This window comes from Miniopterus natalensis, chromosome 2 (assembly GCF_054644295.1).
Source record: "Miniopterus natalensis isolate mMinNat1 chromosome 2, mMinNat1.hap1, whole genome shotgun sequence".
NCBI lineage: Eukaryota > Metazoa > Chordata > Mammalia > Chiroptera > Miniopteridae > Miniopterus > Miniopterus natalensis.
The window spans coordinates 80,349,525-80,371,501 of record NC_142082.1 but is presented as its reverse complement, the minus strand read 5'-3'; the positions used below and the strand labels follow the sequence as shown (position 1 = coordinate 80,371,501).

Genomic DNA, 21,977 nt, shown 5'->3' with positions numbered 1-21,977 from the left:
AATCGCCTTTTTAAAGAAAAGGGGCATTTAAAAAAATAGATTTTATTAGACTCCTATCATATTATATTACAACCATAAATGTGAACTTTTAATGAAGTCCCTTCCTTGCCTAACCACTACTTATATTTCTGGATGCAGTTTAAGTGTTCTTTTCCTAAGATGCCCTACCTACTCTCTCTAAAATATTACTTTTCTCATGGCTGGTAGGTGGAATTAAAACCTGTTGAAACAAGGATGCAGCCCCTAAAGCAGATCTGCAGTGTGGTCACTAGTCCTCCTTCCTGCTCTTCTTCCTGCCCTATGCAACCTACCCCCCAAGCCACCCTAAAAAATGTCCACACTCACTCTTCCTAAGCCCTCTACAGCCTTAAGGGCTCAGCTAGAAATAATACTTCCTTAGGAAGCTCCCAGGTGAGGCCAGGCCCCCCTTGAATGGTGATATCGCAACCAGATAAAATACCAGTCAGGCTGCTTTTAGCTGCAAGTAAGAGAAAGCATGCCTCAAACTTTACCAATAAGGAAATGAATTACTATGTTGTCAACTAGGTTGTAAATTCCTAGGGAAGGCCTGCTTCAGGGATGACTGCCCACAGGCTGATTTTTCAGCCCACCTGTACATCATCCTCTCCTGCAGGCTGCTCCTCCTGCCACTCCATCTTGTCAGATTATAACCAGAGGGAGGGAAAACATAGTTTCTGGAACCTCTCCCTTAGGCACATGATCCCTTCTTCCTCAGAAATCTCTTGAAACATCTCCTCTAGTCTCACTGACCCAAATGGGCTTAAGCCTTCCCATTGTATGCTAGTGTTATCTGGGATAACCAAGATTAATTTATAGTGCTTGCCACCTTATTTTACAATACTGCACAACAAGAAAATTGTAGTATTTAGTAGCATACTCTAGGATAATTGGATGGGACTGCTGAGTGCTGAGTCTTGGACTGACCTAGGCCCTGACCTGGGGAGCTGAAGGGATCAGTAAAGGAGACGTTTACTGGAATGTCAGGGGTATGCTTTGGTTAAAACCAGGGGTCCTCAAACTACAGTCCAAGCACCTGTTTTTGTAAAAAAAGTTTATTAGGACACAGTCATACCCATTCATACATGAAGTGCTTTTCATGTTACAACTGCAGAACTGAGTAGTTAAAAGAGAGAATATATGGTTCACAAAGCTGAAAGTATTTACTTACTTGTCTCTTACAGAAATGCCTGCCAACCTCTGGTTTGGAGTCACCAACTAGAGTGGAATAATATTGGCAAGGCAACCACAGTGCCCACTGCTTCTTCTGTCTGACACTTTCCCTTTCTAACATACTTCTCATGTATATTGGAATATCTTATTGAATATCTGCCTCTCCTGCTAATTTTTAAGTTCCCTGGGAACAGTGAATAGTGTCTTTTTTAAATTACTTGCTGGTACCAGGTCCCAAGCACCTAGCACAGGGTCTGGCACACTGGCAGCACCCCATAAATATTTGTTGGCTGAGTGAGTGAAAGAATGCGCTCCTTAAATAATCTTTCATGTGGGAACAGAAGAGATGATTTCTTTCAGGATGTGCTCTAGAAATTGAGTAACAACATTTCAATATAGCATGCAAGAAAGTCGCCCATATTCTACAATAAGTAGGGCATGAACCTTAACAGCATTAATATTTCCCAGCCTTTGGGAGGAAGATGTGCCCACATGCTGTCTCCTTTGGGAAGAGGCAGAAGTAAGCTCAGATTCCCAGAAGTGGCAGGGGCAGGGTGTGGCCGCAGCAAACAGTGGGTATGCCACTAAAAATGAGCCCCAGAGCTCTCCTTAGTAAATTCTCATCCTCACGTGCATGCTCTGGCTCCCAGGCCCAAGTTTGCTCCATAATCTGTGACTTCACTCATTTACCAAAGTTCATCCTTCATCATTGTTTAGGGGAACAGTAACAATTTCTTAAAGACAGCAAATAGGTAGACTGGTGGGATAGGCATAATGATATCTCTATGCAACAGTTTCTCTTTACATCTTCTTTTTAAAGTAAAGATAACAGAGTCTGCAAAAATAATAGTAGCTTGGAGAAAGCAAACTCAACACACTTATTCAGGTGACCTAGAAACTCATTTTATGTGTAAATGATCCCAGTTTTTTATTTTCTCAGCATGCAGTCTAAGAGAAATCTATAAATAAAAAAGCAAAAATTAAAATGACACTACAGTTTTTAAATTGCTAAAATGGCTTCAGTGAGTTTAATAACATATTATTACCTCTAGTAAAGAGGCAAGAGGTTTTCTTTAAAGTTTAAGTTTGACATTTTTAATCCACAATGCTAAGAAGACATAGAACACTGAGGTTTAGTAATGAAGGTAATAACAAGATCTGAGTTTCATTATAACCTGCTAATTAGTATAGCCACACACAATAACAAGAGAGATCAGCTAGAACAGTATTCTAATCAAGTCGAGGCCTGTATGAAACAGCCAAGAAAACTTCAAATACTAGAGAAAGGGAAATGCCAAACACTATGTTAAAATATACCCCTGGACAGTTTGCTTTCCAGAAACAAACAAAACCAAAACAAAACACTGGTAGTCAACTTCGTGCCAGCATTTTCTCCTTCTGATAATTTATGGCAAGCACAAACAAATCCAGCCTTAAGAAAGCCTCATCATCAAGGAGGAAGCATAGGCAGAGGGGGACCTCTTGGTCTGTATTCAGGTGAATTACGTGGTATTTAGAGCACCAACTTCTCTACCAAAAGAGCCAGTATTATTTTGAGTGAAGCAGAGTGTTTGTCATTGAGTCAAATAAAAAGTGCTCATTTCAAATTCACAGAGCTTTGATATGCTATCACATCTGTCCATTTTTCTCAGTATCTAATAGAAACAAAATTTTCATAGAAGTTCTAACATAAAAATAATTTGAAGTGATTTGGGGTATGGTAATACTGCCATTAGACCAATTCCCTCAAAATTTTTCTTCTAAGTGTAAACTATTTAATGTGTAAAGTGGATGTTTAGTTAGTAACTCACTATGCACTAATGGTCAAAAACAATCTGTCTATCCACATATTAAGAAAAAATATTTGTTATCATTTGACAATGTGTCTTATGGGTTCATAGTCTTTGGTCTAGTAACACCAATTCTAGAAGAACATCCTAAGAAAATAATTCAATTAGGAAAAGACTTATGTTCATTAAACTATGTCTTTAAATAACAGAAACTGGAATAGAAAGAAATAAGGAAGTGGTTAAGTAACCAACCAAGTGAAATATTATCCCATCATTACAACTTATAATGGTGAAACCCATGTAGTATGCAAAAAACTTATAGATTGCAAAGCAGAATACACTAATCTATAGGTGAAAAATACCTGAAACTTTCTAATTAGTACACAGAAAAATTCATGAGCCTTTCATCGGTGTGTGAATTCCCAGATTTCCTTTTTCTCCATGGTCTCCTGATAAACTGTTCTCATTCCTCCCCTGTGCCTTTGCTATCCCATAGTCCTTGCCAGCAAGGTGTTTCTGTTTACTGTCAGATAATTCACACACGTCACTACCTTGAAAACCCAATCTGATTCTTATCCCTTTCATAAAGTTGTCTACTGCCTTCGAGTGAAATTGCTATATATCCCCTAGCCCTTCCTGTCATTTCCTTGATAGTTTTGTTTGCTTTATCTTCTCATATAGAGTGTGAATTCCATTGACAATTATTTTTAGCATTTGCGATGAGTAGTAAATATATGATTTTGAATGAATGAATTAATAAACATAAACACTTCAGAGCAAGGGTTATTTCTTTTCTTTGTATCCACAATATTTCCCATAGTTCAGGTCAACAGTAGATTATCAATGGCTCTTCACTGAAACAGAAGGATAAGTGAAAGCATGGGTATTGTTAAACTGGACTCTGGCTGCAATACCAACATGTGTTTTTCTCCCCCATCCCTTGTCTACTTTCTGCTCCTATGAAAGATCAGATAGGTTCTTTTCTAAAAGGAGTGCCATCTATGACCAGAACTTACCCAGGTCAAACTGGCCAGAAATGTAGCCACAAGCCTGCCGAACCTCCTCGCTGTCCCAGCCCAAGGGGTAGAGGGCACAGCCAGCTCCGATCAACAAGCCTGCAAAGAGATAAGAGAAGGGGGCTTTACCAGTGTCCCTCTGTATCCCTGGATAAAGGTAGCAGGGGGAAAAAAATCAATATTAGCAATATAACAAAGGAGGATGGTGTCTGCTTTTTGGAAAGTAACAGCCACAGCTCCCTCAAGCAATCTAAGGTTAGGTTCCGAGAACAATTTCAAGTCTGCTTAAAAGGAAAAAAGAAAGACAGACCAAAGAAACAAAACAAAAAAACCCAACACCATCACAGACAGCTTAGTTTGGTTCCAACTTTGCCTTTTAAAGCATCAAAGGCCTTGCTTTAGGAAATACAGTCCTGTTTAAGAAATAAAATCCAGAAGTCCTTTTAATTACTCTTGTAAAAAGCCAACCAATTCCACCATTAATCCACATAAAGTAACTCAAGAGCAAGCAAAGTGCTTAATAGGTTATGGTTCCTCATTCATTAGATTTTTCCAATTAAAGAATCAAAATAGAATGTTTTAGCATCATCAAATTTTACCAGGGGCAGAGAAAACTTAAAGATTTTCTAAAAGTTTCTTTTTTTAAAAAAAAAAAAGTTTTTTTTTATATATCTTTATTGATTTTAGAGAGAGGAAAGGAGAGGCAGAGAGAGAGACAGAAACATCAATGATGAGAGAGTCATTGATCAAGCCCACAACTGGGCATGTGCCCTGACCGGGAATCGAACCCTGATAGCCTGGATCCCAAGTCGACGCTCAACCGCTGAGCCACGCCCGGCCGGGCAAAGATTTTCATAAACCACTTCAGCATATTGATTGAAACTGGGAACTGGACTACCTATTATAATGCTCTATTGAGACGCTGAAAATCGAGGAGCACCCATTTGTCTCAGAAATAACCAAGAAGACAGACACTTATTGCAATCTAAGTCCTTCTTGCAGCTAAGAACAAAAGGTTTGATGATTTAACTGAAGAAAGTAATGGATTTATTTTAACATGAATTAAATTATCATGGCAACACACTCTGACAGTTTTCCATTGGCTGACAAGTCTTTAGTTTTGCATCAAAGCCTAATATGGTTTTACAAGAAGCTGAATGAGACTTATGCAGCCACCATTTGAATCTGAAGGCTAATGTAAAAGTAACAACTTGTCACATCAATCAGTAAGTATTATCACTTGTAAGTCTCACAAGTGTGCTGGGTCAGTAGGACCAATGCATACACAGTCTGATTGGTGAGAATACCAACCTTGTCTGAGAGGTTGTGGGTTATAAGGGGCTAAATGAAGGAACCCCCCAAATAAGAAAATCTGTTAATATGGTAATGTAAAGGCAGAATGACAGGGCCCCAATTGCATCTAGAAGATACTTCCAATAGTTCTGGATTGAGTCCCTTCCTTCTTTTCTTCCCACTCTGATTTTTCTCCCTCCACCCCTCGTGGGTGACTTGAATAGTTATAATCCATACAAATAGTCTGTTTCCTCACCGGCATTTAAGGAGAAGCTGCTTTCCACCCCTACACCCAACCTCTATGCTGAGCAGTATGGAGAGACCTTCCCCATGAACTGACACACATTTCCCACCCTGGTGCTCCTGTCTCCAATCTGTCAGTTGGTCAACAGTAAAGTGATCATCTAATGCAGAGGGGTTGTGATATGAGGGAATGTCTACAAAGAATCATTGAAACTGCAAATCACTAATCCGAGGATGTCCTATGTATAAATATGAATTGTGTTGAGGCTGAAGAGTAATTTAGTAATAGGAGGTTTTGCCGACTAAGCAAATGTTCCAGTGACAGATTTCCTTAGGCTTTTCCCCTCATGATAGGATTTATGGCATTCTGATAATAACTCCAAGCTAGTGTTATTCAGCATTAAGTAAAGAGATAATTAATGAGGGTGCCTAATAGCCACATGGTGCTAGTGGCTACCACATTGGGTAGCATAAATAAAGACTATTTTCATAATTGCATAACATGCTATTGGAGAGAGCTGTTCTAGACTTAAAACACACCACTTCCAAAGGAGCTGGGTTGGCCAGATTCTTATATGCTATGCCTGATACTGCTTGTTAACAATCAAAATCATCCCTGCTCATTTAGATTCTCCCTTTCTAGGTGGGGCTAGAGGCCAGGAAACTACATTTCAAAAACTCTCCTTTTAATAGGAATTCTGGTTCATATTCTGTCAGTGAGAAGCCTTCAAGTGGGATTTAGAAGGTAAAAGAGAGGGATAAACCATATTCCTCATTGGAAGCTGCAGTCAGGGGCATGTCTTTCTGCAGACAGTAGATGTGATTTTACAAATGGCGACCTGGCATCCCTTAGCATCACCCGCTAAGGACATGTCATCAGTTGCAGCTTCTTTCATTCTTGCACTTCTTGAATTCCTGTATTAGTCTCTGAACTTCACGTCCCCAGACCTAATAGATCTTTGAAACTTTGTGTCCGTGGGCTACATCCCTTCTTACTTGGAATTTCTAAAGTGGTTCCTTTTACTAGCAAACCTTAGCTGGTACATGCCCAACTTGTTCAAAGGGACTGATATATATCTTTCTATCATATTCTAATTCTTGAACATCATCCATTTTCTCAATTAAAAATGGTCTCTAATATGACTTATGCTAATTATGAAACCTTGGGGTAAGTATAGAGAGTAATATTAGAAAGCTTTGTGTTAACTATCTCTGTGGTTCTGGTCTCTAGTTAGGGAACATATGCTAATTAACCTCTTCTGGAGTGTGAGTTTTAAGAGGAGGTACTCCAAATGTAGACTAATTGACCTTAGATTGAAGTTGACTAGCATTTTTATCAGCTAAACGTAAGCACTAACATTGTAAAGTTAGAAATCATTAAGCATAAAAGTAAGAACATCTTTTTAATGGAAAACAATCTGCCACTGTTCAGTTTTAGCAGTATTAAACCTTAAACCATGTTGGAGAAATCAATGCATAGTTTGAAAACCCTTGAATCAGATACCACTTAGATATTATACTTGTGAATGAAAAAGAGGCCACATGCTAAATCTGACAAGCTCAGGGGAGTCCCACAGGACAGCCCTTACAAATTCAGAGACAGAAAATAACCACACAGTGTGGTCTGAATGTAAAAAGTTCTAACTTAAAGCAAGTCACGGTGGGTGGTCACATCCTGGGCCTGCAGTTTCCCTGACAAAGGTCAATCTTTACCTTTGAAATTGTCTATTATCTTTGTGCATCTAAGATAACATAACTTTGAAAGGTAGAGAAATTTTCTCTTCCAGACTCCTGGGAGGCACAACCAGCAGCATGAGGCCACATTGTTATCTTGTTACCCATATACCATCTCTCTGTGCTGTAAATGTACCCACCAATTATCCTGTACCCACCAATATAAAAGAAGTATGTGTCTCTCTGTTTTGCTTTTTATCCAAACTCAGAGAGTTCCCCACTTTGCTTTCTCCCACCTCCCTAACCTATCACCAACAGATTTTATGTAACCTTCCTAATGTTTCCTCCTTTGATTCTAACGTATAAAATAAGCTGCAAAACTGCTATTCTCTGGAGCATTTTCTCAATCCATTGAGATTTTGCTTCCTGCCAGTTGTCATCAGTTTGGCTCAAATAAAACTCTTATAAGACTTTCTCTTAGGCTGGAAGTTCTTTCATCAACATATTGTACATGGAAATAGGGCTCAGAGAATATTCTGGAATCTAAAGTGGTTGCCCAAATGATATATTAATGACAAAATGAGTTTAAATAGCTCTAGTTGACTAATTTGCTCCTGGAAAGTGAATGACTCTGTTAGAATCTTCTGACTTATAAGTTTTTATATAGTTTACATAGATTTTCTTTATTAGATTTGTAAACTTTGTGGCTACCACATGGACTTAATTATGTGGCATTTTTGCCATAAAAGACATCATGAAAAAAGTCACATTTAGGACTTTTTGGAAATCTGTGTGTATAGGAGTGAAAGTGAGAAAAGAGGCTGGGAAGCTAGAAAACAAACAGGAGGTAGGTGGTAAGAGAGGTGGGGTGGGTGAAGGAAGTGTGAGATAATTTGCAGCTACAGGCTCATTTGCAATTCAGAAGCAATCTATTTTTGCAATCTGAAAGATTTTGTAACTTTTTAAGAAAAGATTTTTAAAATTGATTTTTGGAAAGAGGAAAGGAAAAGGAGAAAGAGAAATGTTGATGTGAGGGCAAAACATCAATTGGCTGCCTCCTGTACAACCCTGGCATGTGCCCTGACCAGGAATGAACCAGCAACCTTTCAGTGCACAGGGAGATGCCCAACCAACTGAGCCACACTGGCCAGGGCAAAGACTGTAACTTTTAAGAGGTCATGAGTAAATCACAAATTAGTGTAAATTAGTTCCATCTTTAGTTTTCACCCAGTACCTAGCTGAAATCAGCTATCAAGAGGCAATAGACCATGAGGAAGATCATTTTGTAGGAGTATTACCAGGGAGATGATGAGATCTTGGTTCCTGTCTTTTTGAGGGAAAGATTTCAATCAAGACACTACAAGTTCAAGAAGATTGAAATAATATCAAGCATCTCAGATCACAATGGCATGAAATTAGAAATCAACTACAGTAAAAACACTCAAAAACATTCAAACACACAGAGGCTAAATAGCATGTTATTAAACAATGAATGGGTTACCAATAAGATCAAGAAAGAAATCAAAAACTTCCTGGAAACAAATGAAAATGAACATACAACAACCCCAAATCTATGGGACACAACAAAAGCAGTCCTAAGAGGGAAGTTCATAGCACCACAGGCCTACCTCAAAAAGAAAGAAAAATTTTTAGTAAACTATCTAACCCTACAACTTAAAGAATTAGAAAGCTCTCCTGTGAAGCCGTCCAGACCAGGGCTTTTGTTCACTGGCATTTTTTTTAATTGCTGCTTCGATTTCATCAGTTGTTATTAGCCTATTTAGGTATTCTGATTCTTCCTGATTCAGTTTTACATAATCTCACTCATATGTGGAATCTAATAAACAGAATAGTTCCAGAGACATAGAAGCATGGAACAGACTGATGAATCTCAGTGGGAAGGCAGGGTTGGGGAGTGGGTGGGGAGACAGTAATCAAAGAACTTATATGCATATATGCATAACCCAAGGACACAGACAATAGTGTGGTGAAGGCCTGGGGGTGGGGAGGTGCGGATGCGGGGTGGAGAGAATCAATGGGGATAAAAGAGGGATATCTGTAATGCTTTCATTAATAAAGATAAATTTACCAAAAAAAAAAAAAAGACAGTGTAGAAAAGCAAGCAAGAATTTATTTGCCACAGCAAAAATACACTTAGGACTGTGAAACAAGGAAGGTGCAAAGAAGTAATAGGAGAGCCTAGGCTGGGCTGCTTTGGCTCACTGAGAAGTCAGAGAGAGAGAAGGGGGCCGCGGAGACAGGTTCAGGGAGTTAGCCTGGGATAAGCTGCCGCTTGCTGCCCATTGTTCCCCTGGTTGCAAGTCTCGTGGGGTACCCTTGGAGGGAAGAAGGAAATGGCCCTGGTGTTCTTCCTTGGGGGTGGGGGGTCGGCGGAGCTCTTTGAATCCTTTGTCCTGAGCTATTTATCTCTTTCTTGCAGGAAGGAAATCTTAGGAGAGGTCACGAGGGAGTGTCTCAATAGAATATTCATCAGCTTTCCAGGTGTGCTCTTTCAGGGTTGTGGTCTCCACTGATCCACTGATTGGTCAGTGCCAAGGCAGGAGACCATTAGTCAATGTAGCTGGTTCTGAGGCAACCACAGGGTGCCACTTGACTGGTTTCCATGCTTATATGGGCCTGGAGCTGAAATACAACTGAGGCCTACATGTTATCTTTAGGGAGGAAAGCTTGGTGGGGGGAGGGGGGGCCTAAACCGCATGACCAACAATATGCTAGGGGAGGACAGGTTACCCTGGGGACAAAGTTCTTGTTTACCCAGTTTCACCCCTTGCTTCCTGCTCTGGTGAGTTTCTGTACCTGGCCCATCTAACACAAATCATTTACTCTCAAGTGTCCCTGGTTTAGGGAAGATAGGATTTACTAGGTGGCTTCAAACTGCTGTTTAACAATCTGTCTCATTTTCCCTATTCAGCTTGTCCTGGAATTTTCTTAGATTTTACTGTGCTATAACAGGAGGTCTTAGGAATTTAGGGAGATGCTGCCTCCTGAAAATGAAAAAATAACAATCCAACAAATGACTCAATAATTCTTAAATTTAAAAAAAGTGAATATTGCATTGACTAAGGCCATTTCAACCTGAGTACCCTAGGGTTTTGGCCTCACCCTGTACAAGACAATAAGTATTTGAAGAACCAGATCAGTGAAATGACCTCTAAGGAGAAGCCAGTGTTGGTGGAAAAGAGAAGGCAGATAAATGCACAGAGATCAGCACTTGGGAGCTGTGTAGTGATGCTATGTTGTAAAAGAGCCTTTAGCTCCATATGGGCTTCTGTGTCTAAATCTTAGCCTGGTATGCCTTGCCTGTCCATAAACCACCCACGGGAGAGAGTCCCTAGTTAAAACTGTATTTGTTTTTTGCACAATGCTGGAAATATCTGCTATGATACTAATTTTTTAGAATTTGAGTTTGAAGTCTGAAGTTCCTAAACAGCTTAGTGGTCCAAGTAAGAACAGGATGCTGGGAATTTTCCCTTCCTTAAAACACTTTCTATTCAAAGTCAGTACTTAACACTTAGCCATTAGCGTATTAACATAACAATTGGGTTCCTGCAAAAAAAGCAACACAAACCTCTAGTCACCAAATGCCAGTTACTCTGCAAAAGTAGTGAGACTAGAGCCCTCCTTTTAAACTCATGAGGCCTTATTTTTTCCAGGCCACTCTTCAAATTTTGTATGCGATCTCACTTTTCTCCATGACTATTGCTCCATTCTTTTTCCACAGTTTTTTGTTTTTTTTTTTAATTGTGTGACTTTTTCCACCTATTGCCCTTTTAGTGATCAAACCAGCTTTTCCCATGAATGCATCTTTTATGTTTTTTGGATACTTTTATCCTTCCTCTAGTTCCTTTATCTTCTTTTCAGTGGCAAGCAATGAGGGAAATTGTTTTCTTTACTTTTCTCATGAAAGCTACTCAGTCTTGTAGCCTATTATCTGGACTTCTCTTTGGAAGACTTTGGCACTTTTCCATTTTCAAGTCTCCATATGCTAATTTATGTACATGATATTTGTCCTCCCTTTCCAGACCTAGATAATGGCCCCTTTACAAAATGTAACAACAAAATAAATCCATTGGTGGCTTGGTGGTGAGTGAACAAGAGAGCAAGGGCCAGTGTTTAACTCTTCAGGCCTTGAAATCACAGTAAGGGGGAATCTACTTAAGTATTCTATAAGAAGGGGGCTTGGTTAGGTTCTTTCTCATAACCCATATTTCCTTTCAAAGTGCTTTCTGGAAACTGAGGCACAGAGGATGAAAGAAGCTTATCCAGATCAACCTCAGGACTCTTGGGTCCTATCTAGCCCAAGACTCTTTTCTACCTGTTATAGCCCTGATGCTCACCACCCACAATTTGACTTCAGCCATAGACATGTGGGATTTGATCATCATCATGTTATACTAAGTGGAACTTTCACCTGTAGATCCAGATTTCTTGTGTCTCTTAAATAATTTGTTGGGGGCGAAAACAGCACCAGGTATTAGACTGGTGGAATCAGACCGGACCTTGGTTCAGCAACCTCAGTACTTGAGTTCTGGCTAAGAAAGAATTTAGAGCCAAGACTCAAACAATAAGAAAAAGTTTATTTAGAAAGTCACAGAGGTAGAAGTGAGTGGTGGAAGAAATGGGCTCAGGAAACAAGTTACAGAGGCAAAAGAAGGGGCTCTTGGAGCATAAGAGACAGAAGGGCAAAGGTAACCCATCTGGGGGGAAGAGGAGAGGGATGGGAAAGGTGAGGGTGTGTTCTCCTTCGAGGGCACTCTGAGTCCTCCATCCTAAGTGCTTTTAAGGGTGGAGATTTTAGGGGAGGTTCCAGGGAAGGGTCTCAACAGAATATTCATCAGCTTTCTGTGTGTATCCTTTCAGGGTGTGGTCCCCTCTGATTGGTTGGTGTCAGGGCAGAGGGTCATTAAGTCAATGCAGCTGGACCTGAAGTCAGCCATGGTGTCGCTACTTTTCAGGACCTGGAGCTGAAACATAACTGAGGTCTAGATGTTATCCCTACGGATTAATTTACAAGAGCCTCAGAATACAGATAATTGTATAATAGTTATACGACAGATAATATAAAAGTGATGATTGCCCTCATTTGGTAGAGGAGAAAACTGAAGCCTGGAGAAGCAGGCTCATGCCCACAAAGCTACTAAGTGGAAACTCCAGGGACTGACTTGCAGGTCTGTCTGAGTCCTAACCTAGTACTCCTGACCTCCACTTTTGAATGCTTCCCAAATTCCCAAGTGCCAGCTCTGGGCTGACTTTCCATGTCCATGCATATACTGAACCCTGTATATAATCTGAGAAGAAAGAATAGAGCAGAGGTCAAGAGAGACTTCAAGTCGCCATTTCTCCAGATGGAGTCTGTTGCTGCATATAACCAAAAGCAAGGCCTCTTGGGAACCCTACAAATTACCCCTTCCCTGGGATCTGACTGTGAGCTCTAACACACAAAGCTCTCTGTTCATCAGAAGTTAAACCAGAACAAGCATATCTTGTCCTTACACTACAATATAAAATAGAAATATGATTATTTCTAAACTATCAAAAATACTTTTACAAATCACAAGACTACTTCTTTGCTGAAAACATCCTGCAGAAGAGAACATATTTTAGGTTTTCTTAAAATGTTTTCAAAGAAGCTCCTTGATTTTCACTTCTTCTCCTTTTCAAGAAGACACAGAAGACTGTTAACTTAAAATAAAAAGGCCATTCAAAGTGTGAGGCAAACAAGCATTTATCTGAGATCAATGAGGATAGCTATTCAGAATCATTCATACAAGCAGAATCCAAAATAATGTTCTGATTAGGAGACAAAGGTAATAGGTATTTGTGAGAAAGGGAAGGTGAACAATTTTAGAAAGAAGGCAATCCTATGGTGAAGATAACAGAACATTATTATGTTAATTTTAAACGCTATTTTTTAATTTTCAGTCCAGTAGTCATAGTAACTGCTTTTTTGTTATCTGTGTAAACATTTTTTCAGGGAACAAGGTTGCTTTAAGCCAGTCCCAACGTTATTTTGTCCTATTTTAGTATTCCAAGGTTTGCTATAAGAAGTGCAAGGCAGTTCCTCTGGCATGGCAGCTCTGGCCCCATTTTAAAGTGGCTTTGTTTATATTTTTCCTTACAAGATATACACTAGTGTTAGCCACTAGAATACCTGCTTCTTAGCTCAGAGCAAAAACTTCACTAGCTAATTTTAGCCATGAGTGACTTGTCATCTTTGTTCTTACTAGAGTCTTAGGTAAGCATTAGTAAAAAGGAAAAAAAAATTTAGTTGTTTCAAACAATGAAACTTTGGGGGAAGAGTTTGCAATTTCTATATATACAGTGGTGGGTTCTTTTGTAAATTACATCTGGTTGAAAGCAACATCTTTTAACCTTAGTAGATAAGAGCACCTCAGTTCCATCAGTTTTCCTTACCTGTAAAATGGAAACAATATCTACCTCTCAAGGTTGTTGTAAAGATTAAATAAGATAGTGTATATAAAGAGATGGGCACAGTACTTCACAGTGAGTTCAATGAATGGTCCCTATTATTAAGCTTTAGACTTTGTATTGTATGTGAAACAGGGTGGTGAATTTGGTTCTAGCCAATGTGTGTAGAAATGCTTGAAAAAACATGCCTAAAATCAAGTCCTTCACTCTCAGAGAAGGTTCTCTTCTTAGGTGGAATGCATAGGTTCCAGCAAGACATACCTGGAACTGTGAGCAATGAACACTTGCCCCAATGGTCCTATCAGCAAATCTCCTTAGTCACAAATGGAAGTGCCACAACCTGATGACTCTCACACTTAGGCAAAGAATTCATAAACTAATGATGGGGAACTCCAAAAGTTAAAATTTTTTAGCTTTAGTTATATAGTTAATAAGCTTGGTAATTAATGTATGCAGAAAGCTATTGTTCCAGGAACTGAAATGTATGACCAGACTTACCCTAACTCCAGTTGACCTGCAAACAATTTGACCTTTGTACCCCAGGAAGACTGCAAGTGATTAAGACGGTATCTAAGTCACTGTGCTCCAGGGAGAGAAGTCTTCTGTCCAGGATGCAGATAAAGAATCACTGGCCCGCAGATGAAGGGATGCTAGGATAATTGCCAGACTGCAGCTTTTATCTGATTAACCTTTTTTCTGAATTCCAAAACCCTTACCTACTTTTTCCTGAATTCCAAACCCTTTACTTACACTTTTCTTCTTATAAAAAAAGGTCAACTTGAGATGAGATGTAAGACAGTCTTTAAGGTACATAACTCGCCGTCTTCTCGGATCACTGCCACCCACAAAGATTCAATCCTTGTCTCTACTTATTGGTTCTGGTAATGACAGGTAGCATGAACCTGATTTTTCCAGTTTCACTAGTACAAAGATAACACTTTTATTTGTTCTGTTCTTTGTTTTGTTTTTCTTTTACTTTTAAAGGCGACTTTTGGCCTTTCTGTGAAGCAGGTAGAGCCAGAACAGATGTTCCCATCTGGTAGATGAAGGAATGGAGTAACAGACAGGTGGAGAGATCTGAGTGTCATCAAGTGGATAACCACAGGCAGAGCTGGGACACAGACTCAGGACTCCTGACTCCTATTTCAATGCTTTTGGTTCACTGCCTTCACTCTGAGACTGCTAGGGAGGAAGCTCGCAATGCTCAGTCTTTCAGCTTCACCTCTAGAATAAAAAAATGCCAATTTTCATTGACTCTAAAATGTTCTGTGGTGTTACATAGGGTAAAAAATAAAGACAGTCCTCTGTTTCCAGAGTACCATGGTTTAATACAGCACTTCTCAGACCAACCTGCATAGGACACAGCTAGGGGGCTTGTGAAGATGCAGATTCTGGTTTTGTAGCTCTGGGACAGGGCCAGATATCTGGTATTTTGAACCAGCTCCTGTAGGCAAGACTGCTGTCCAGGCCCACATTTTGAACAATGAGGGTCTATCGGAAATAGTGCAGGCTTTGATGTTGACTATGTCAGGTTCAAATCCTGGCACTACTAACCCAGATGTGTGATCTTGAGCTGCATCCTTTTGACTTCTCTGTGCTTAGACTTGCATTTATAAAATACACATACTGTTGTTGATATTTTTAGCATTGGTATAAGAAATAAATAAAAGCCTTAATAAAAGTGCCTAGTTCAGTGTTTGGCATAAGATAAAGGCTCAGGAAATAGCAGTTTTGTATAAATGATATAAAATGATAATATAATTCATTGTACCACTGCTGCTGCTGCTGAGAACTGCATACATTTCATTCCATTATACCTGCCAATTTCAGATTCTTTGTTAGCAGTGACAGGTGCTCACCAGTTTAAAACAAACGAATTAAAACATTAATCAAAAGCAGAGGGCTCTACCTTACTGCTTGCTCACATCTTCACAATAAATATATTTTCTGGAGCTGACCACATCTCTATAAGCTAAGAATTGTTACATTTCTTTCCCCCTAACATTATATTAAGATACATTACAAACTTACAGAAAAGCTGAAACAACTGCATCATAAACACCCATACACTCTCCATCCAAATTCCAGGATTAACAGGTTTTTAAAATTTGTTTTATCACATATCTATCCACTTTCCAATTCCTCTATTGACCCATCAATCCATGTATGTTTGTTTTTTGGAGGGAGGAGATGCTTGTCACAGTAGGTTTCAAATATCAGTACATACGAAGTCTCTTTTCATTATGCTTACTCCACCCCCTTTCCTTCTCTTGGCCCATTAGACTGCACAAATCTCTGAGGCAGACACAAAAGTTAGACCCAAAAGCCATAACTGACATACCACTGCATCTTTACAGCTTAATGGTACTAAATTGGATGCCACCAACCTAAAAGTGATTTACATACAAATTTATATACAAGCATTTTATATAGGGAAATGACTACCTCTGAGGCCTAATAGTATATCAGCCATGCAAACATTTCTCAAACAATCATCCTACAACCCAAAATAGGATCAGTTTGCTTCAGCTGTCTGACACTGAAAAACCAATAAAAACTTCACAAGACATTTTACAAAGCCCAGAATGACAACATAAAAAGTTCTAGGAAAGCCCAGCCACTCAGCACAGGGCTTTTAGTGGACATGCTTTCTCTTGAGGATCACTGTTGTTTTGTATAAAACAAACCACTCATGATATCCCCTAAATGAGAAAAAAAGAGCTAACACAATCATCACACTTCAACATGAAAGCTTTCCAGGAGTAGTGCTAAGCTCCAACAATATCCTGTCAAAAAAGTTTTAACCAGAAAATGAAAAAACACAAACCAAAAGCCCCAGCTATACGTACATTTACGCTGCAAACCCTGACCCCGTATCCCACATCAGGTCCCAACCAGACTCAATTAGTGCATGTTGGCAAATTGTGATTACCTGCACTCAGATAAGTAAGTATTCAAGAGGCAAACTGTTAGGAACAAGGGTGGTGGATCAGAAAGCCCTGTATTTGAATTTGGGGTCTTACTGATGGAGCAAGTCTCTTAAACTTGAACCCCAAGAGTTTCATCCATCAAATGGATCTTCCTGTGTCTCCTTACAGAGTTGCTGAGAGAATTAGACAAAATGTCCCAGCATAGTGCAGAGCACACAGATGTAGCTTCCCTCTTATCAAATAATGAAGAAGGGAAGGCAAACTCTAAACATTTACTTTTATTTATACAACAGTGACTTTATGAAAAAAAAAAAAAAAAAAAAAGCACTGCAATGAGGATGCACTGCTTTCATGACAGGTTTGCAGAACTTGCTGGAATTGCAGGGCACATCATGCCATGAATCCTAACATACCACGCCATAGACTAGACTACCATCCCCCGCCACCTCCAAGCTTTCCGGACATGCCTCCAGATCTTCACTTTGATTCCTGCTAAAGCTCCCAGCTCCCTTCCCCTCAGTCCTGTGGAGTGAATCACCCTGGACAAGGGGAATAACATCACATATGCCTGATGGCTCACTGTGTAATCCTCCCAGAGGCCCTGGGTGAGCTGACATCAGTGACACTGGAGGTGGGATTGAGGGCACAGCAGTGCATGGACAGAGGTTCCTGATATACAATGTCTCCTACAAGAATCGGAGCAAATCTTGGGGTTGTATCTTGTTTGAGTGGAGACAATAGTGGAACCAAGCTATCCTAGTTCTACAAAGATCATGTGAGAAACTTTTATTAAGCTAATACATAGCAGACTTATGTATCTGGGGCCTGAGGGAAGGCCTGGCTGAGTGGGGAACTAGTGGGACGTGAGTAACCAAATTCCCTTGGAAGAAAGGAGAAGCTGGATTGTGGGTTGGGGAGAAGGGAAACAGAGAATGAATCTTTTCATATGGCTGCAAAAAATATTAATTTATTATTTTTTTTAAATTAGTACTTAAAGCTACATAGTCTGAAGAAGGGGCCTGGCTAGATTTAAACTGAAGCAGGGTCCTGACTTGGAAGCCTGCTGTAGACACAGGGTGGGAGCCTGGGAGCCAGAGGTCCTTCTTTGTTGGGCTAGGGTAGCCCAGGTTGGTGGTGGTTTTAGGCAAGTCACTCACTTTGAACTTCAGCACCTCCCTCATGGCAAGTATGGATAAGCCACCTGTATCTCTCAGGGATGGTGTGATGATCAGAAAGCACATGTCAACTGCCCAGTACACGTAGATGCTCCAGGGGATGGTGATACAGTATGTTCACAAGTGATAGGCAGAGTGCCCTGAATATGGTTAAGGATAAGCACAGAGAGGCAGCTAACTATTTGAATGAAAATATCCTCCTCCCCAGTTGTGCTATCCTAATATAAAGTTACCCAGGACAAAGGAGAACTCAGGTAAAGAAATCTAAAACAGTGATGAGCTTCTGGGGCTTTTACATCCATTCTAGGAGTTTGTTTCAGTTCTAACATAACAATATTTAAAAGACAGAATAAAACCTCTCTCCTCACTAGTGCCTTTAACCAATACAGCAAATGCCCAAGAATGGACAGATTCTGTGCTTCCAAACATTATTCATTCATTTCTACTTGACTTTTTAAAAAAGTGTTAAGTTAGGGAGCATTTGAGATATTGCTCCCTGGTATATGTCATCAGTTTGGCTCAAATGCACTCTTATAAAAATTCTCTATAGATTTGGACATTTTTTCCAGTGACATTTACTTGAAGTAGTACAGCAGGATTCCTAAGAAGCCCACCCCAAACCACCCTGTGAACCCAAACCCAATGCTAGGTACAAACAAGGACCCACTGTGCCCCAAGTTCATGCATCAGGTGAACTTGGTGAGATCCCAGGAAACAAAGACTTTAGATGTTGTTTTTTGGAAACAACATCAAATAAAAGACAATCTCCAACCTCATTGGAGAGGAACTTATCAGGCACTAACCATGAATGGACATCTGCCCCTGTCTATGACACTGGCTTCTGACCTCTGCCTACAACAAACATCAATTAAAGACTCCTTGAGGATGAGAAGCTGTGACACCAGAGGTTGACAGCTGTCCCAAGACATCAACAAAGCATGTATACCTATGGATTGATACTGAAATCAGAATCCATTTGTTCACCTTTACCTGTCTTCTAATAATATTAGTTTCAATAATAGTTATATGTGTTCTTTGGGTTTTTCTATATAGTCCAACTGTTTATGATTACCGAGCATGAGTACTCTTTTCATGGTTTATGTAAATATCAAATTAGATGTCAAATACAGAAAAACGAGGTGGAAGGCAAAATTCAGATCATGACAGTTCACGGGATAGAAATGATCCCAAGTGTTTTATTCACAGTGAAAGCTGTAAGACTTGACAACCTTCCATTTACTTGCCTTTCCCTTTTTGGGAAAAATTTATCTTCAACTCAGATCCCATGGTTACGGTATTGCCCCATCCCCAGTAGTCAACAAGAACATGTTGATACTGAGACATCCTGTGAATGAGCCTTCATAGTCCTGTGAGACCATACTACCTGACCAAAAGATAGGTCATCAATGCATCCTTTAGACTGATTTATGACCAAAAGGGGAAACTATGGATGAACAAAATGGTTCCATGGAAAGAAACCTCACAGACTGATCACGCTGGGCAGGTCATGGTGGCTAGTCATGTCCCAGGCATACAACTTCATTACTAAAAGGTTTATCTTTGTCTTAAGCCAGCCCTGTCCCTTGTTTCTGTGCATCTAGGTTAACAAACATTTGAAATGTCTCTTTTCAGATACTCTCTTTCTAAGATGTAACTTCCTCCAAAAAAGCAAATAATTTTAACTATCTTATAATCCAGTCCCCACCCAGCTCTCTTCCACCTTTGTGTTATCTTCCTTACATCCCCTCTTTAATTCCAAATGAATAAAATAACTAAAAAAATGTTACTCTGTGGAGCATTCAAGATCTTGCTACCTTGCAAATGTCATAAGTTTGGCTCAAATAAACTATTACAAAAATTCTCTACATGTTTGGATGTATCTTACATGGACAGAATGAAGCACTGACATGCTACAAAGTGGATGAATATTGAAAAGATTACGCTAATATAAGAAACCAGTAACAAAAGGCCACATACTGTATGATCCATGTATATGAAATCCATAGACACAGAAAGCAGATTAGTGGTTGCCAGGAACTGAAGGAGAGTAGGCAGGGAAGATTGGAGGGTACTGGCTAGCAGGGATAGGATTTTTTTTGAGAAGAGTGATAAAAATATTCTGAAGTTGTGATGATTGCACAACTCTGTGAATGTAGTAAAACCACTGAATTTAACATGTGAAATAGGTGTATTTTTGTTGTTATGTGAATATATCTCAATAAAGATGTTATTTTTAAAAATATCAAGGTAAGAAATGATTTATCTTTCTAAGGTTCTTAATTACTTCAATCAGGGTCCCATGACAACAGTAAGGGAGGACCCCAGGCATATTTTAAAAAAGTAATAACGTCTGTCTTGGCTGGGTGGCTCAGTTGGTTAGAGAGTCTTCTGGATATGCCAAGGTTGTGGGTTTGGTCCCCTGTCAGGGCACATGCAAGAATCAACCAATGAATGCATAAATAAGTGGAACAACAAATTGATGTTTCTCTCTCTCCCCCCGCTTCCTCTCTCTCTAAAATTAATGAATAAAAATTTCTTTTTTTTTCTTTTGTAATCCTCACCCAGGATATTTTTTCCATTGTTTTTCAGAGAGTGGGGTGGGGGGGGGAAGGGGAGAGAGAAAGAGGGAGAGAGAAACATTGATGTGAGAGAGACACATTGATTGGTCACCTCCTGCTCGTGCTCTGACCAGGGGTGGGGACTGAGCCTGCAACTGAGGTACAGTGCTCTTGGCCAGAATTGAACCTGGGACTCTTCAGTCCATGGGCTGACACCCTAACCACTGAGCCAAACTGACTAGGGCAATAAAAAATTCTTAAAAAAAAAAAGTAGTAACATTTACATGTGATGAAATGAATAGTTAGTGAAAGACTTTCTACAAATTGACATCGCAGAGACCACTGTGTAGTTTGCAACCTGCCACAGTGAGCCACCAGAAACCTCAAACCTTAGGAAATGGGAAAAGCATTTAAAATACTTTTGAAAATGCAATGCAGAGAGTATTAAGTGAATATCCTATGTACTAATGAAAACAAGCTTATCATGCAATGATATGGCAATTTTTCTTCAAGGTCTAGATATTCTGATGGCAGACATTACTTATACTTAGCTTCCAAACAAAAAAATTAAAGCCTGAAGTTATCTGGGTTTTTTGTCTTGACAAAGCATAGTAGCAGAGGCTGGACTTAAATCTAAGTTTTTACAACTGATTTTGATGCCATGGTGAGAGCCAAACACTACACACATTCCACAAATACCCCTACAATGTCATACAGTGATTCAAATCACATGACCCTCTGGCTTTGGAACCCTGAGTAACTTTCTTGACTTTCTCTTGGGAATGTTTTCTCATCAATAAAATAGGAATAAAATCTATATCATAGAGCTGCTGTCAGGATTATTTTATATACAGAAGGACATATGTATAAATAAACATATACACATACACACAAACCACATATATAATTACATATTAGCTTATATTATTATTTGAATATAAAATTTATAAATTATATACATACACGTTTTTTCTAGAATATATAAATCATTTGTAATATGTGTCTACTAAATTTATGGCTCAGGATATATATTATTTTCACCACTTATATACTCATGAAGCACCTTTTTCACCACTAAAAAAATCAGAATATATGACATATAAAATTGATGTGTGCTATCAGTGAGGTGGTACAAGTGGCCAACATACTTAAAACAGACAATTCTTCAAAGATATTTATTTTCCTTCTTCCACTTTCAGGGGCATCAGGAAAGAAAAACATCATTTGTTTTCCCCAGGTCTTTTAAAAATATCATCAATTCCATTAAAAAATAGTAAAGCCATCTGGAATAGCTGACAAACAATTTGGAGGAAATTTCTTTCAAGACAGCTATAATGATTTTCCTTTTCTGTTTTCCTTCTCTTTTGAGATGCCAAGGATAACTGAAACTTTTTACTTTTCCATCTGTGATTTACTGATCAATTCCAAACAAGTTTTTTTTTTTTTTTTAGCTTATCTTTATTGCTGAAAGTATTACAGATATCCACCTTTTTTTCCCTATTGACCCCGTCCATGCCACACTGCCCCTCCCCCAGAACTTCACCACACTATTGTCTGTGTCCCTGGGTTATGCATATATGCATATAAGTTCTTTGATTAATCTCTCTCCTCCCACTCCCCAACCCTGCCTTCCCAGTGAGATTCATGAGTCTGTTCC

At 39.3% G+C, this 21,977-nt stretch overlaps 1 protein-coding gene across 2 annotated transcripts in view; it reads right to left on the bottom strand.

Annotated features, from left to right (window-relative positions):
- Positions 1 to 21,977, bottom strand: part of LHFPL6 (LHFPL tetraspan subfamily member 6) — a 244,234-nt gene that overhangs the window by 8,366 nt on the left and 213,891 nt on the right. Inside the window, exon 3 of one of the 2 annotated variants that reach the window (XM_087814354.1) lies at positions 3,998 to 4,096. The exons of the other annotated variant lie outside the window; for it this stretch is intronic. Within the exon in view, the coding sequence (XP_087670480.1) occupies positions 3,998 to 4,096 (99 nt within the window). The remainder of the gene's footprint in view (positions 1 to 3,997; positions 4,097 to 21,977) is intronic. 2 annotated transcript variants of the gene reach the window in all.